Source organism: Saccostrea cucullata, unplaced genomic scaffold (genome assembly GCF_032062105.1).
Source record: "Saccostrea cucullata isolate Sc308-1 unplaced genomic scaffold, CSIRO_AGI_Scuc_v1 ctg12186, whole genome shotgun sequence".
NCBI classification, from domain to species: Eukaryota; Metazoa; Mollusca; class Bivalvia; order Ostreida; family Ostreidae; genus Saccostrea; species Saccostrea cuccullata.
Genome location: NW_026922415.1, coordinates 1 through 12,947, shown reverse-complemented (window position 1 = coordinate 12,947; position 12,947 = coordinate 1). Strand labels below are relative to the sequence as shown.

The 12,947-nt window shown below is 31.2% G+C and overlaps 1 protein-coding gene across 1 annotated transcript; it reads right to left on the bottom strand.

Annotated features, from left to right (window-relative positions):
* Positions 1 to 275: 275 nt before the first annotated feature.
* Positions 276 to 12,776, bottom strand: LOC134261752 (TPR and ankyrin repeat-containing protein 1-like). The gene is made up of 9 exons (XM_062744154.1): positions 12,466 to 12,776; positions 12,180 to 12,335; positions 11,815 to 12,065; positions 9,236 to 9,526; positions 2,366 to 2,443; positions 1,457 to 2,255; positions 1,008 to 1,357; positions 444 to 853; positions 276 to 309 (listed from the first exon to the last, which is right to left on the bottom strand). Exons 1-9 carry the CDS (start codon positions 12,638 to 12,640, stop codon positions 276 to 278), a joined length of 2,544 nt encoding a protein of 847 aa, XP_062600138.1. The 5' UTR covers positions 12,641 to 12,776.
* Positions 12,777 to 12,947: the final 171 nt, after the last annotated feature.

The following is a 12,947-nucleotide window of genomic DNA, read 5'->3' as shown; positions in this document are numbered from 1 at the left end:
CGACTCTATTCATTCTTCAGGAAAGAAATCATCGTTTTAAAAAAAAAATGTATGAACAAGTTCTATTCTTTTTTTATAATCTCACTCTGAATGCAAATGCAGTTTATCGTATATATATATATATATATATATATTAAAATTCAAAATGTCCTTGGTATAGGTATGTACATATAGAAAAATAATCCAGAGTTTGGAAAAGATGATCACATTTTATTCCAAAGCGCTTTCGCCATTCGGCTCTTCAGTGGATTTTGAATAACAATAGCTATTGTTATTCAAAATCCACTGAAGAGCCGAATGGCGAAAGCGCTTTGGAATAAAATGTGATCATCTTTTCCAAACTCTGGATTATTTTTCTATATATATATATATATATATATATATATATATATATATATATATATATATATATATATATATATATATATATATATAATATCTGCTTCAGATAATGTCTGTATCTCAAAAATATTTCATAAACTGTCTCTCGTTCTCCTGTAAAGTTCGGGGCTTTTTTCTTGCCTTGTTCAAAATAGTCACTCTTACTGAGATGTCCCTGTTTAGCAGAGAGAGCCTCAAAAGATCCCTTTATGAAGGATATAATTTCCATCCATATAAGAGATGGGTGATAATGGTCCATACCCTTATTTATTTTTGGCCACACAAGATTCACGAAAATCTCATAAGTAACTTCCCTTCGAACATCACTCATTCTATTTACTTCTTCTATATTTTCAGCGTCAACATTTTGTTCTTCGTTCATGATTTCATCTAACTCTATATCAGAATCATCATCTATTGAAGCCAGAAATTCGAGCGATTCATTTTCATTCGTCCAGCCAGGTATATCAGCCTACATTATATATTTTAATATCTTATTGATTCAGTATTCAATAAAAAAAAATGATTTACATGTACAATTACATGAATTACTGAGATGTTTTTTTTTAAATAGAACACACTTTAATTTGTAAAATACAGCATTTTCAATTTAATGAAATAGTGACCTTTACATTGCCTTGCTCGTCCCGACGAAAAAACGGGTTGGGTAAAGAGGCATCAATCATAAGCAAGAGCTTTCTGGATGTTGTAAAGATGGGAAAGTGAACATTCTGGAGGTCTTGAAATCTTGACGGTAAGGCAATACCAACCCTTGTAGTGCGACCAGATTCAAAAGAACTGGCATTTTGGATTCCATAAAAGGTTTTCCGGACTTCGTTGCAAAGTACAAGATTTTTAGAAATAAATATCTGTCGAATATGACCATATTCAACAGGATTCCGAACGTCATTTTCCAGATCTTTCTCACACATTTGAGCAGTACTGGCAATCTGCTTGCTATCATCTTCCTCATCAGCTTAACAAATGAACATGTTCAGAATTAGCTTTAAATAATATACACACGTGAATGCACTTTCACTGTAAAAAAGAATTCAAAATCAAAAAATAAAAATACCTTGATTTTCCTCATATTCGATAACAGTTTTGTTATGTTGATCATATTGACTCCAAAGACGATACAGACAACAGGTCGTTTTCCCTGTGCCACTTCTACCCATCAATAATAGCGGACCAGCTGAAGACAAATTTATTATTACATGTTCTTTCTCTGTAACTTTGAATGGGAAATCTTTTGCATATTCCCTAGGGTCCAGAGCACAAACAGCCATGTCGGTCGAAAAGAAATAGAACTTTAGAACATGATATTCTTTGGCAAAATGACTTGCTGGTAGCAATAATTTCTCTTTTGTAGTATTTGGTTTTGATTCCTGTGAGCTATATCGAATAAATCTTCGAGGGATCCTCCTGCCTTTGTCATATTTACAATCAAGAGTTTCAGAACAAGTTAAGTATTTCTCGATTAAACATTCTTCGCCTTTTCGACAAGAGATTGTAATTTTCTCAAGGGATTCCCTTTTTCCCTTCTCATCAGTGAATATATCCCATATTCTAATCAACTCGGTATACAAGACGTTGTTTAACGTAGAACTACTTTCAGTTAGTCTCTGAGAAAAACAAATTGCTATTTCCCATAATATTGGACCAGTTTCGAATACCTCTATTGATTTATCTATAGTCTGCAATTTTATTTTCTCGCAAATACTACCAAGGAGCTCCCCGCGAGCAAGTTTTTTAAGCCTTTGAATAATATCTATTTTGAAAGAACGTGGTGTTCTCCGACAGTTCAGTTTTTTCCAAACATCAACTGTGCACTCTAATTCCCATTCTTGAGTTTCAAAATAATTAGGTTCAATCTGTTTGAAATAAATTAAAATTCAAAGTTAATCAGCTAAATTAGTAAAATTATTCAAACTGTTGTCAAAAACTGCAATTTAAAAAAGAACACTTATCACAGTTTACGTACATATTCATCCTGTACTTCACATTCTGTCTTCTCAATACTTGATATTGCTTTAGTTTCCTCGATAGAGTCGGACACAACCTTAATCATAATAGAAAAGATACAAATGAATCTGTATACTTGATTACATGTAGATATGAATGAATCAATTTCCTTTCAAACCAATACAGACAAGAACGAAATTCTTTCTGATTTCCTGATTTTCCTTATTATAATTGAATATTTCTCTATTTTCATCTAAATTCTATCTATATTTTGCATGGGTCTGACCGGTCCAAAGAGGTGATCATTCCTCCATGGCACCTAACTCCATCTCTAATGCTTTAGAGGTCCATGTTTGCTCTCTCTTACACAGGTCGGAGAGAATACTCGAAATCGGGTATTATCCGTGAAATCGCGTATAATACTCGATATTAGGGCATCACTGAATCCGCGAAATCGGGTATTCCGTGCAACTTTCTATAAAAACTAAAGAATAAAGCAACGGCGCATTATGCCAGTAACTATTACTTGTACATCAGTATCTTGTGGATTTATTTTTATTAAACCTAATTCATACGGTTGTCAAATAAGTTTAAAATCACACGACAAACACTGCTGGGGTAACAAAGAGGACACAATGGCGTTATTATTTTTCAATATAATTTCTTCGTTTGTCTTTATTTCCCATTTAAGTATTCCATATACTTAATTTTCTAATTTTTGCACTATTCACAAAACGTGAAATTTTAAAGAAATTAAACGACTAATGCCGTGTTATGTATTTTTACTGAAAAATGTATGGCGTCCCTTTCACGTGAAATATAAATTATTCCTAACAATAAGAGAGTACAGTATAAGCGAGTCATAATTGTACATCTCTGCCATAATAGAATACCAACATTATTATAAAGAAGAAAATAAAATAAGATTAAAATAAATACCCACGGGAAAACAGTTTGAAAATAGCTAATTGAAGGTGAGTATCTTTTTTATGTCAATTTAGCATGAAATTTTTATTCAAAGACACCGTAAATTTTTTGGTTGCATTTTAATCGATACAAGATATGCTATTTTACCTTTATTTTATGCATATGTGTGAAAATTGAGATCGAAGTCATATGAACAGGATTTTCTCTATTTTTTTTGGGGGGGGGGGAGTTAAATAAAAGTCAAATGTGTACATCTTTTCATGAGCTTATAATACATTGAATTTCTCAATAAAGAGCGATGTACAGTCATATTGAAATATGAATTACATAGTCAAGTTTTCACATTTCTTATAGTTTTTACGTTTATGAACATGTTAATGAACAAACTGAAGTAATGGAGTGTTCAATTGCCTTGGAAACTCTTGTCTTACTTTTTGGGAATATAATTCCTCATCGGACATTAAAATTTCACAAAAATCGTAGCCACTTCCTTTCTTTATTATACTATTTGATAGACATGGTAAATTTTACCTCTTTACCTTCTATATTTTTTTTTATATCGCTATCTTATACCTCATTAAAATATGCTATACAACGCACTATATGATTAGTTCTAGACAATATTTCACAGTTTTCTTTTAGTTATTTTATCTATGATACGTATTACTCATGGCAATAACTTTTCCTAATACTTATCTATAATGAAAAAATGTGTTTAAAAAATAAACATGAATTCTAGTTACTTGTTGTCTCATATTGTGTTAGAAAATAACTGGTTGCATTTTGTTTACCTACAATGTATATGATTTTTATTGATGAAAAATCTTCCCTACAATTAAAAATATATGACCGAGTTTAACCGACCGTGACATTCAAAGAGAGGTCTCTTGGACACATGTAGAACACAGTCGATGTTGTTTTGTCAGAGGTGGTCAAGAAGCCTTTAGCCCCCCCCCCCCTTTTGAAGTCGCCAAGAAAAGGTAAAATATTGATGACTTAGCGAAATTAAACGATCAATAGTTATGTTCTCTCATAAGCTGTATTCCTGAAACTATCACTATGTCTGCTAAAATGTTGAAGACATTTTCTGCAAATATGTATGAACCAGTGATAAATAAAAAAGAAAAGGTTTTCAAAAAAAAAGAAAGAGGGTTCTTTTAGCCGAAATTTTAGACATTTTTATCATTACATTATTTATACATTCATAAATAAATTTGATTTTATGCACAAGATGAATGTGAAAGTAATTAATGACGCATACTTAGATACGATAGACATTCCCTTGTTTATACATGGCATCATATCTTGTGTGTGAAATGTGTTTCCGTATAATTTGATTTATTTTCAAATAGTTCATGTTTGTCGTGTTGATGTGGAATTATTATAAATTCCCGAATTCTGATACTTTACAATTCTGTTGTGTTGGGAATGAACATTAGGAAGATGCATATACTTTCAACATAAGGAAAAATATAAAGCAAATCGAACGCCTTTTTGTGTGCAGATCATGAAATGTCCTGAGCTCCACGGGTATTTGTTGTCCCGAGCGCATTAATCTTGACGCCCAAATTCTTACTTGGCTGGTGATACCTTTAGAAAACATGTGTATCTAGATGAAAGTTAACTCGGCAACATGCGCCATCACATTGCTTAAGTTTTATTAGGTGATTACACCTCCTATACCCGATTTCGCGGATTCAACGATACCCTAATATCGAGTATTATACCCGATTTCACGGATAATACGCGATTTCGAGTATTCTCTCCGACCTGTTACATGTACTCTTTATTAATTGTTAAATGGAATGCTGTGCTCAAATACCATTGCTTTTCGCCATATATTTTATCTTATTTATTCATTGATATGTGAAACTAATTTGAAATCATCTTCTTTCGAAAATAGAAACTTAATTTGGCATTTACATGTATATTTAACACAAATCCTACAGTAATGTCTACTTCCACTGCAAACTTATTTTTTTTTAATCAAAGAAATGATTAACAGATAATTGCCTAGAAGTATTCATATACACTGTATATCAGTGAAGCGAATTGATTGTTAATGATTCAGATCAATACAATATGAAGATGAAATGTCTATTTTGCCTTTTCTAATCAATAACACTTTTAAATGTAGTAAAAATACATGTATGGTGTGAAATGACTCGTTCCTGCAAAAAATACATTTTTACATGATGCTTGATTTCACATTTATCCATCTGTTTGGGCTTTTGTTTTCTTTTGGCAAAATGTACAAACTAATTCATGTATATCAACAATGTCCATATATGGATAGATTATCGGACATTTTTATTCTCCATTTAGAAAGACCCGTGTTTTTTTATTCTGTACATTTCAAAGGAGCAACTCGTTACAAATCAAGATGAATTTTGTTAAAAATCTTCCATGCACTATTTTTCATAAGAGGAAAACCTTATTAACATATAATACAGAGCGTTCTTTTATTCTTTCTAACCTCACAATAGCTCATTCGGTAGTGAATTCGCTCATAGATCTGAGGGCTTTTGGTTGGAACACTACCATTAACTTCTTAAGTCTTAAATAAAATAGGATGCAAAAGTGCCCTTTAAAGCACCTCTCAATTTGAAGTGTAATTTCGTCCGGTTGAAGCCTTAATACAAATTCTTGTGTCACGACAAGCTTAGCACAAAAAGATTCCCACACTGCTTAATTAATTGATGAAGTTAAGTGTAAATAGATCTTTTTACAGGTATTTGGTAATATCTGTGTCATTTTCGATAATTGAAAAAGAGACATAAAACAACAAAATATAAATCGATGTTCTCCACGATTGTTTGAAAATTACCACCTAGATATGGATCTCAGTAAATATGGGAATTCATTAGACAAAAGGTCAGGAATAACTCCCAGTGTCCCCAGTGTGCCCGATCAGGAGTGCATACTCACTTCTCAATGGCATACATGATCCAAACTCTTATATTCTAGTCAAAATTTCTAAGTCCCCAGACAAGTTTTTCTTTTACACCGCTCTTATATTGAATTATTTCAACAGTATAATTTAATAAGTATACAGGATAAAAAAGAAGCAAAACAATTTTTCTCACTTAATTTATTTAATTGAAGAACTTTAACACAATATGCAGAAACCTTCAGGCACCCTAGAATTTAAAAATCACAACATTAAATACTGCATTAGTCTCTATTCAAACGAATTCACAGCAAGACAACCGTTCCTCAAAGAGTTCACACTACTTAATAAACATTATTTTTTGAATGTTTTTTCATGTGGAGACAAGGTCGTCCTCTAGTTCTAGATTCTCCTGCTGGAAAAGCTGTCTCAAACTCCGGTTTAGCTTCTTCCAAATATGTAAGTTAGGGTTGAGATTGGGATGACAAGGGGGCTTACAGAAAGTGCCTGTGCCTTGCCGACAATAGTTACACAATGTCTCATTACATGTTTTCTACACTCCTCCAGTTTGACATCGAGGAGAAAGTACTTCTGCTTCCGGTTCCATTGATATTTCCGATTAAACTTTAGGATGATTTTGTTGTGTTTGTTGAAAATCTAGCGATTTCTAATCATTAAAACGAATTCAGGTATGCTTTGTAGTTTTTTCGGGCGGTGATTATAAATGTTTTGAGTAAAATAAAGTCATACAGTGAATGGAAACAGAACTTTCGTTATTACGATCAGCTTGGGGCCATTTCAACTTCACTTTCACATTGTTGTGTGGACATACACCACATTTTAATGAAACTTTTTTTTCTGTTTTTCGTTATCAATTATAGATGGAGAACACGTGGAAGTAAAAATATGAAGAATACACCCGAAAAACATAGAAATTGAATTTCATGCTTTTTAACAAAAACAGCCACGGTCTAGCAATTACACACTCGATTATTTTTTTTTTTTGGCCTTGACAGGTAAGTATTGCAAATTAAAGGCAAAATTAATTGTAAGTAAATAGTACATTGATGTTAAGGTTTTGAACTTTTTAAAAAATAAAAGTGGGGACCTAGAAATTTTGACAAGTATACAGTGTATTTATTATAATCAGTCTTTTATTCCACTGCTCTCAAATTGTATTATCTAATTGGTCTTTCAAATTGATCACTGTTTGTTTTCTTATTTTTTTTAAGTGTCTTTCATAGTTGTACGAAACGGTTTATGATTTTTTTTTTCGTGAATTTTTTTCTTTGAATCAATTTTGGGCGAAAAGGATGCTTGAAAATAGTAAACGAAAAAAGGAACATATTATGTAATTCCATCGCTGCTTTGAGGTTGTTCTTTGTGTGTTTGTTTGTTCCTTTCTTCGCTTTCGACAATTTTCACTAATATGAAGACACCCCTACCTGCTGGTGCAAAACAGCAAATTTTGTCTATAGTTGGCACTCAGGACTACTGAGCTTGGAAGAGTCTATTTAGGGCCAGCACGTACTGCTACATGGGAACTCGATTTATACGGTCTAATCCGAAGGACGTCGAAAATAGTAAAACTAGAATAAGAGGTTCATGACCTCCTTGTTTTTTTTTTTTTTTTTTGATAAACATAACAAGTTTTTTATCTTAAGATCCATTCTCAACAACCTCGATTGGGAACTATGGAATCGCCTATATCTTATGAATAAGTAAGTAGTTAGTAGGCAAACACTGTGATAGGTAATATGTTTATCTAGCTTAATAAACTGAAAAGCATTCTGTGCATGAGTTATATGTTTACTAGCCTAATAGATTAAAAAGCATTCTGTGCATGAGATATATATGTTTAACTGATTTAATGAGCTGAAAAGCGTTCTTTGTCTCAGTAATTCCATTTTAAGGGGGCCGACTATAGTTTCCATTGCGCAATATTTCGCGCATCATAGTAAAATGAAGCGTATTAATTTTACTGTTTTAATGCAACTTTTTTCGCTTAATTATTAGAATTTAACAAAAGTAAGAAATTATAGGTATTAAATGTAATTATAATTTGATACAACTGATTTTTAACCGATTTTGCAATTGATAGGTAGGTTGACGTCGTTGCAGTGTGTTTTTGACGTTATGATAATCTATAGCTCTTAAAGAAAGGGGTAATAAAAATATTATTAATGAAAAAGTAATAAACATACGCTTTTGAAATTTAAAACAAAGAAATTTGAAAAATATCTCCAATATTTTTATTTTGTTTTTATGTGAATCCATTTTGTATGTCATATTTTGTAATACTCTATAAAAATAGTAAAATTTTCTAATTTTTTGCATTTTGAGATGCCCCTCTGTTAACAAGACGATATAATTATGTGTGATGTGATTCTTACATATATTGTTAAATATATTATTGCTCATCAAATATTATAGTTTGAACAAAATGTCTATAGTAGTAATTGTATAATTTGCTTTAAAGTTTTAAAAATTGGCATTTTCCTATATAATCCTAAAGTAAATGTACCTGTATTTTGAGACGGTCCCTCAAAAATACCTGGACTGTAGATTTCCCCCAAACTTTGCATGAACACTAAAGTTAATGTAAGGTTATATATGGTATGAAAATGAAGAGTTTCGCTATGGTAGTTTTTACACGATAAAACTATGTCGGCCCCCTTAAGCTTCTTTTACATCGTATTGGAAAAGTACTTGGTCAATTCAAATTTGATGCACTGTATTCGGTATACAATGTACTTTATTTATTATTTTCTTCGTTTTAAATAACAATTTTATTATCTTTAAGAAATGAACATGTACAATGGAGCCTCATTTATCCGGACACTTTGGTTCCTAGTCAATTTGTCCGGATATGTGATAGGTCCGGATATCTTCATAAATAAGATAAAATAAATTTTTAAAAATCTGTTTCGAAAAAAAAATCGTCCGGATATCTGGAGTCAGGATATCTGAAGGTTCACTGCATATATTTCTTTCAAATTCAATTTGAATTATATAAAAATTCTATTCTTAATTTTGAGCCTTCACTGAACACTAATTCTGATTTATATTTACCCTGTCTTCTTGTTCTTCTTTACTTTTCCCATTTTCCTGCTCTTCTGAATGTTTCTTTCTCTTCATTATTGTTTCTTCATTATACAAACTAGTGTCATTTAAATTATCTATCATCTCTCCGATTGCAACTTTTAATTTTTGCTTCCCAATAGGTGCAGAAGATTCATTTTCAGTTTCCATGTCGAAATTTTCACTTCTCTGTCTTTTTCTGTGTTTTTCTTTGGAGTAGCTTCCTGTCGCAGTGCTTTCTTTTGCATCCAATCTAGATAGTTTAGATGCCAATCTAAAATACTAAAAAAAAATGTCCTTTTTATGTTTTGATTTCGAAATTTTTCGTTTTTAAATATTTCAAACGATTTCTCTGTCGTTTCAAAACAGCTAAAAATGTCTGAAGCTACAAACATCTTAACAAATTAACAAATCCATAATTGGACAAGTAACTTTGAAAATTGTCCATTTAATGTTTAAGAAGATGGAAGGCATTTAAAAATTCCCCAAAATACAGATAATTCTTATATACGATAATTAAGCATGTTTTACATGCTTGTACAGTGTGACGTCGCGACCTGTATCAAATTAAAAAGAAATTCTAATTTCACATATTTATTGTCTGTTTTAAAAAAAACTACTATTAGAAAGATATCATGTATTTTCACATTTAAAAATTTATATTTATACATGTAAATGAGAAAAGATATGATATTTTCAATAACATTTGAGTCGCATAATACATGTAAATGATATTTTATTCTTATCCTAAGATGTATAATAGCTTTTTTGTTTGTAAAAGATCACATTTTAATAATCAATCAAACTATTTGATAAGGCGTTATATATAAGTTGATAGCAGATTAAACTTGAGAAGCTTTCATCAAATAAATTTAAAACCACATTCATGTAAAAAAAAAAATTAAATAAAATAAGTTTATTCGTATTAAAAAAAAACCTCTTTGTAATAGTAGTAACATTATTCATAATGAATTTCAAATAATTGTTAATATTTATAGGCATTTAACTTTTTCTACGCATTTATATCAGCATTGAAAGATAGCCAGTAGATTCGTTTTTAAGCTAGATATGCAACCACATGTATCTGTTGCATATTTGGATATTTTACGTTAGAAAACGTTAATGGTAATCTAACAACAAATGATAAACCTGATAGCTTTAACCTTCCAATGTCAACTTCCTTACATGTACATGTACCTATCAAAAATATATTTTTCATCGCCTGCATACAGAGTTTATATATATCGATTCGATACGCAAAAGCATGCTCTACGTATGAACGATTTCTAAACGAATAAATTATTTACAAACAGATTGATGATTCCAGAATTTCAACTATTCCGGTTAAAGCCATCAATTTATAAGTTTTTTGTCGATACAATGACCTTGCTAGCAAAAACACTTTATCACTGAGTCAATTGCTGACTGACGTTTATCATAGAAATTGTTAATTCACTACTTAAACATTTAATTGACGCCATTTTTTTATTTCCCAAATATGACAAGGAACACTTGGCAGATGTGACCAGTTGACAGGGGATGTTCCCTCTTACATAGCATGACCCCCCTTCTGATGTTTTGGAAGTCCATGTTTCCTCTGTTCCTATTTCGTATTGTTTTGTAGACTTTTTTCTGAATAATGTTCTATTTCTTCATATGTTTCATGCATAGTCATGCCAGTCATGTAAAACAATTATATAAGTTTTAAAATTACTTTTTGTAATGTTAATATATCTATATATAATACATTCCTCCAGCACATTTGTGCATGTGCTTTCGATACCGACGGAAGTCTTGAGCAAAGCCCTACACTACTCAATCATTGAGTATGGAAGAGAGATACTTACTGTTTTGCACATCAGGTTTATTAGAAGATCGTTACCAATGCATGTTGTAATGAAATTAATTTTATTGATAAATCACATTTTACATCACAACAACTAACATAACTGCCCTCAAGAAAGAAATATCAAAACAGAAAGCAAAATTGAAACAGGAAGACGTATTTTTTGGTTTTTAAAAACTAAACTTTTTTCTCAAGAAAAAAAACCGCATGTAATTATTTTGAAACTTGTAATGAAAATGAAGGAAACGTAAAAGTTAAAATACACAGATTTTGTTCAAACAATTATAATGAAGATTTACAGAAATTATTATTAAACGCTCCATTTGTTTAATTAATATTCAAAAATTTCTAAATACTTTAAGTTGCCATTAAAACAAGAAAAATGGTATTTTAATTTTTCACTTTCGTTTTACTTTCAAAACTTTTCAAATCTTTGTTGGTTTCATTCTTTCAATGTATATCAGTAGTTTCCTCATTAAATAGAATCGATGGTCAGCGGAAGAAAGTCTGAATGGCTTTATTTTTTACTCACTTTACTTTTGTCTTGGACCGTTCACGTAGAAAGCTTAAGATATCTTGGAAATCTTCACAGAAATAAAAGCCCAACTCTTTTCGGGTTATTACTTATGAGTACTCTAATAGAAAATTCCAGTGATATTTTTCTAATCGCCAAACAAAAAAAAAAAAAAAAAAAAAAATTAAAAAAAAAAACGGAAACACATACCTGCAAACGATTATCATCATTCCTGAGATACTCCTCCGGAAGTCTTCCGTCTCTGTCTTTTATATACGATTCAGTTCCCTTATCACACAGAAATCTAGTTACTCTAAGCGAAATTTCATTTTGCTTTGCCTTTGCCAGAACATGAAATAAACTCTCGCCGCGCGAATTAAATTCTCTGGGATTCAACACAGGAAAACGACCAGGATCCTTTTTGACCATATCAAAAAACTTTTCAAGAATGGAAATATTTCCTGTAATTTATATATGTATGTAAAGTATTACATGCAGTCTTCAAACTTCATAATTATTTTACTAGTATGAAAATGATAACCATTAAAATGCTCAGTTATAAATCATGCCCTTACCTTTGTCTCTGTACAGTGCTATGTACAGTGCGGCATGCATAGGAGTGTCGCCATCTTCCATTGATAGATATATAGGATCCGCATTAAAATCGAATAACTTGTGCAAAACCATGTAGAGGTTATTTTGAACTGAAACAGCAATTTCGGATTTACCACCTGAAAATGAAACAAATTAAGTTGAAATTTAAGGACAAAGTCTATTTCAAGTTAAAAGACATGTTACAAGAGAAAAACGTTTTAATACAAGAATATTCTTTAGCAGTAAAGTATTCTTTAGGGAACATACCTTCCGAAATCAACGATCCACTTCGAAGCATATTCTCCATGATCTCAACAAGTAAATTTTCTTGACTTTGTAATTTTTTGTTTTTTATAACCTGTTCAATACAGAACCCCTTAGCGAAATCTTGTAAAACAGAAATCTCGCGATGTTTACGAAATTCAAGAGAGGCAATATGCATTTGCTTCCAATGTTCTTTTTCTCCGAGTCCACGCAATATCCTCGCATACACTTTAACTGGTATACGGGTTAATTTTACTGGTACATCTGAAATCAAATAGTATAAATGAAAATAAGATACAACATAAAGCAATCACGAATCGTATATGATCATTTACAATTGTATATCTCATTGAAAAAACAAATTAATCGGGAATAAATCGGGTAAGCGATTGAAAGTCCTACATAGAATGAGCTAGTTAGATAAAACGAGCTCATACATATATTCTTCAGCAAACGCGTTCTTTAAAAAAAACATGTATATAAAT

What these genes read in the sequence shown, in the direction of transcription:
- LOC134261752 (XM_062744154.1), bottom strand. Translation starts at nt 12,640, where the DNA reads ATGCATATTGCCTCTCTTGAATTTCGTAAACATCGCGAGATTTCTGTT. An exon ending in TGGATCGTTGATTTCGGAAG is followed by an intron (nt 12,336 to 12,465) that starts GTATGTTCCCTA and finishes TTTCATTTTCAG; the next exon opens with GTGGTAAATCCGAAATTGCT. An exon ending in AGATACAGACATTATCTGAA is followed by an intron (nt 310 to 443) that starts GCAGATATTATA and finishes TTTATTCCAAAG; the next exon opens with CGCTTTCGCCATTCGGCTCT.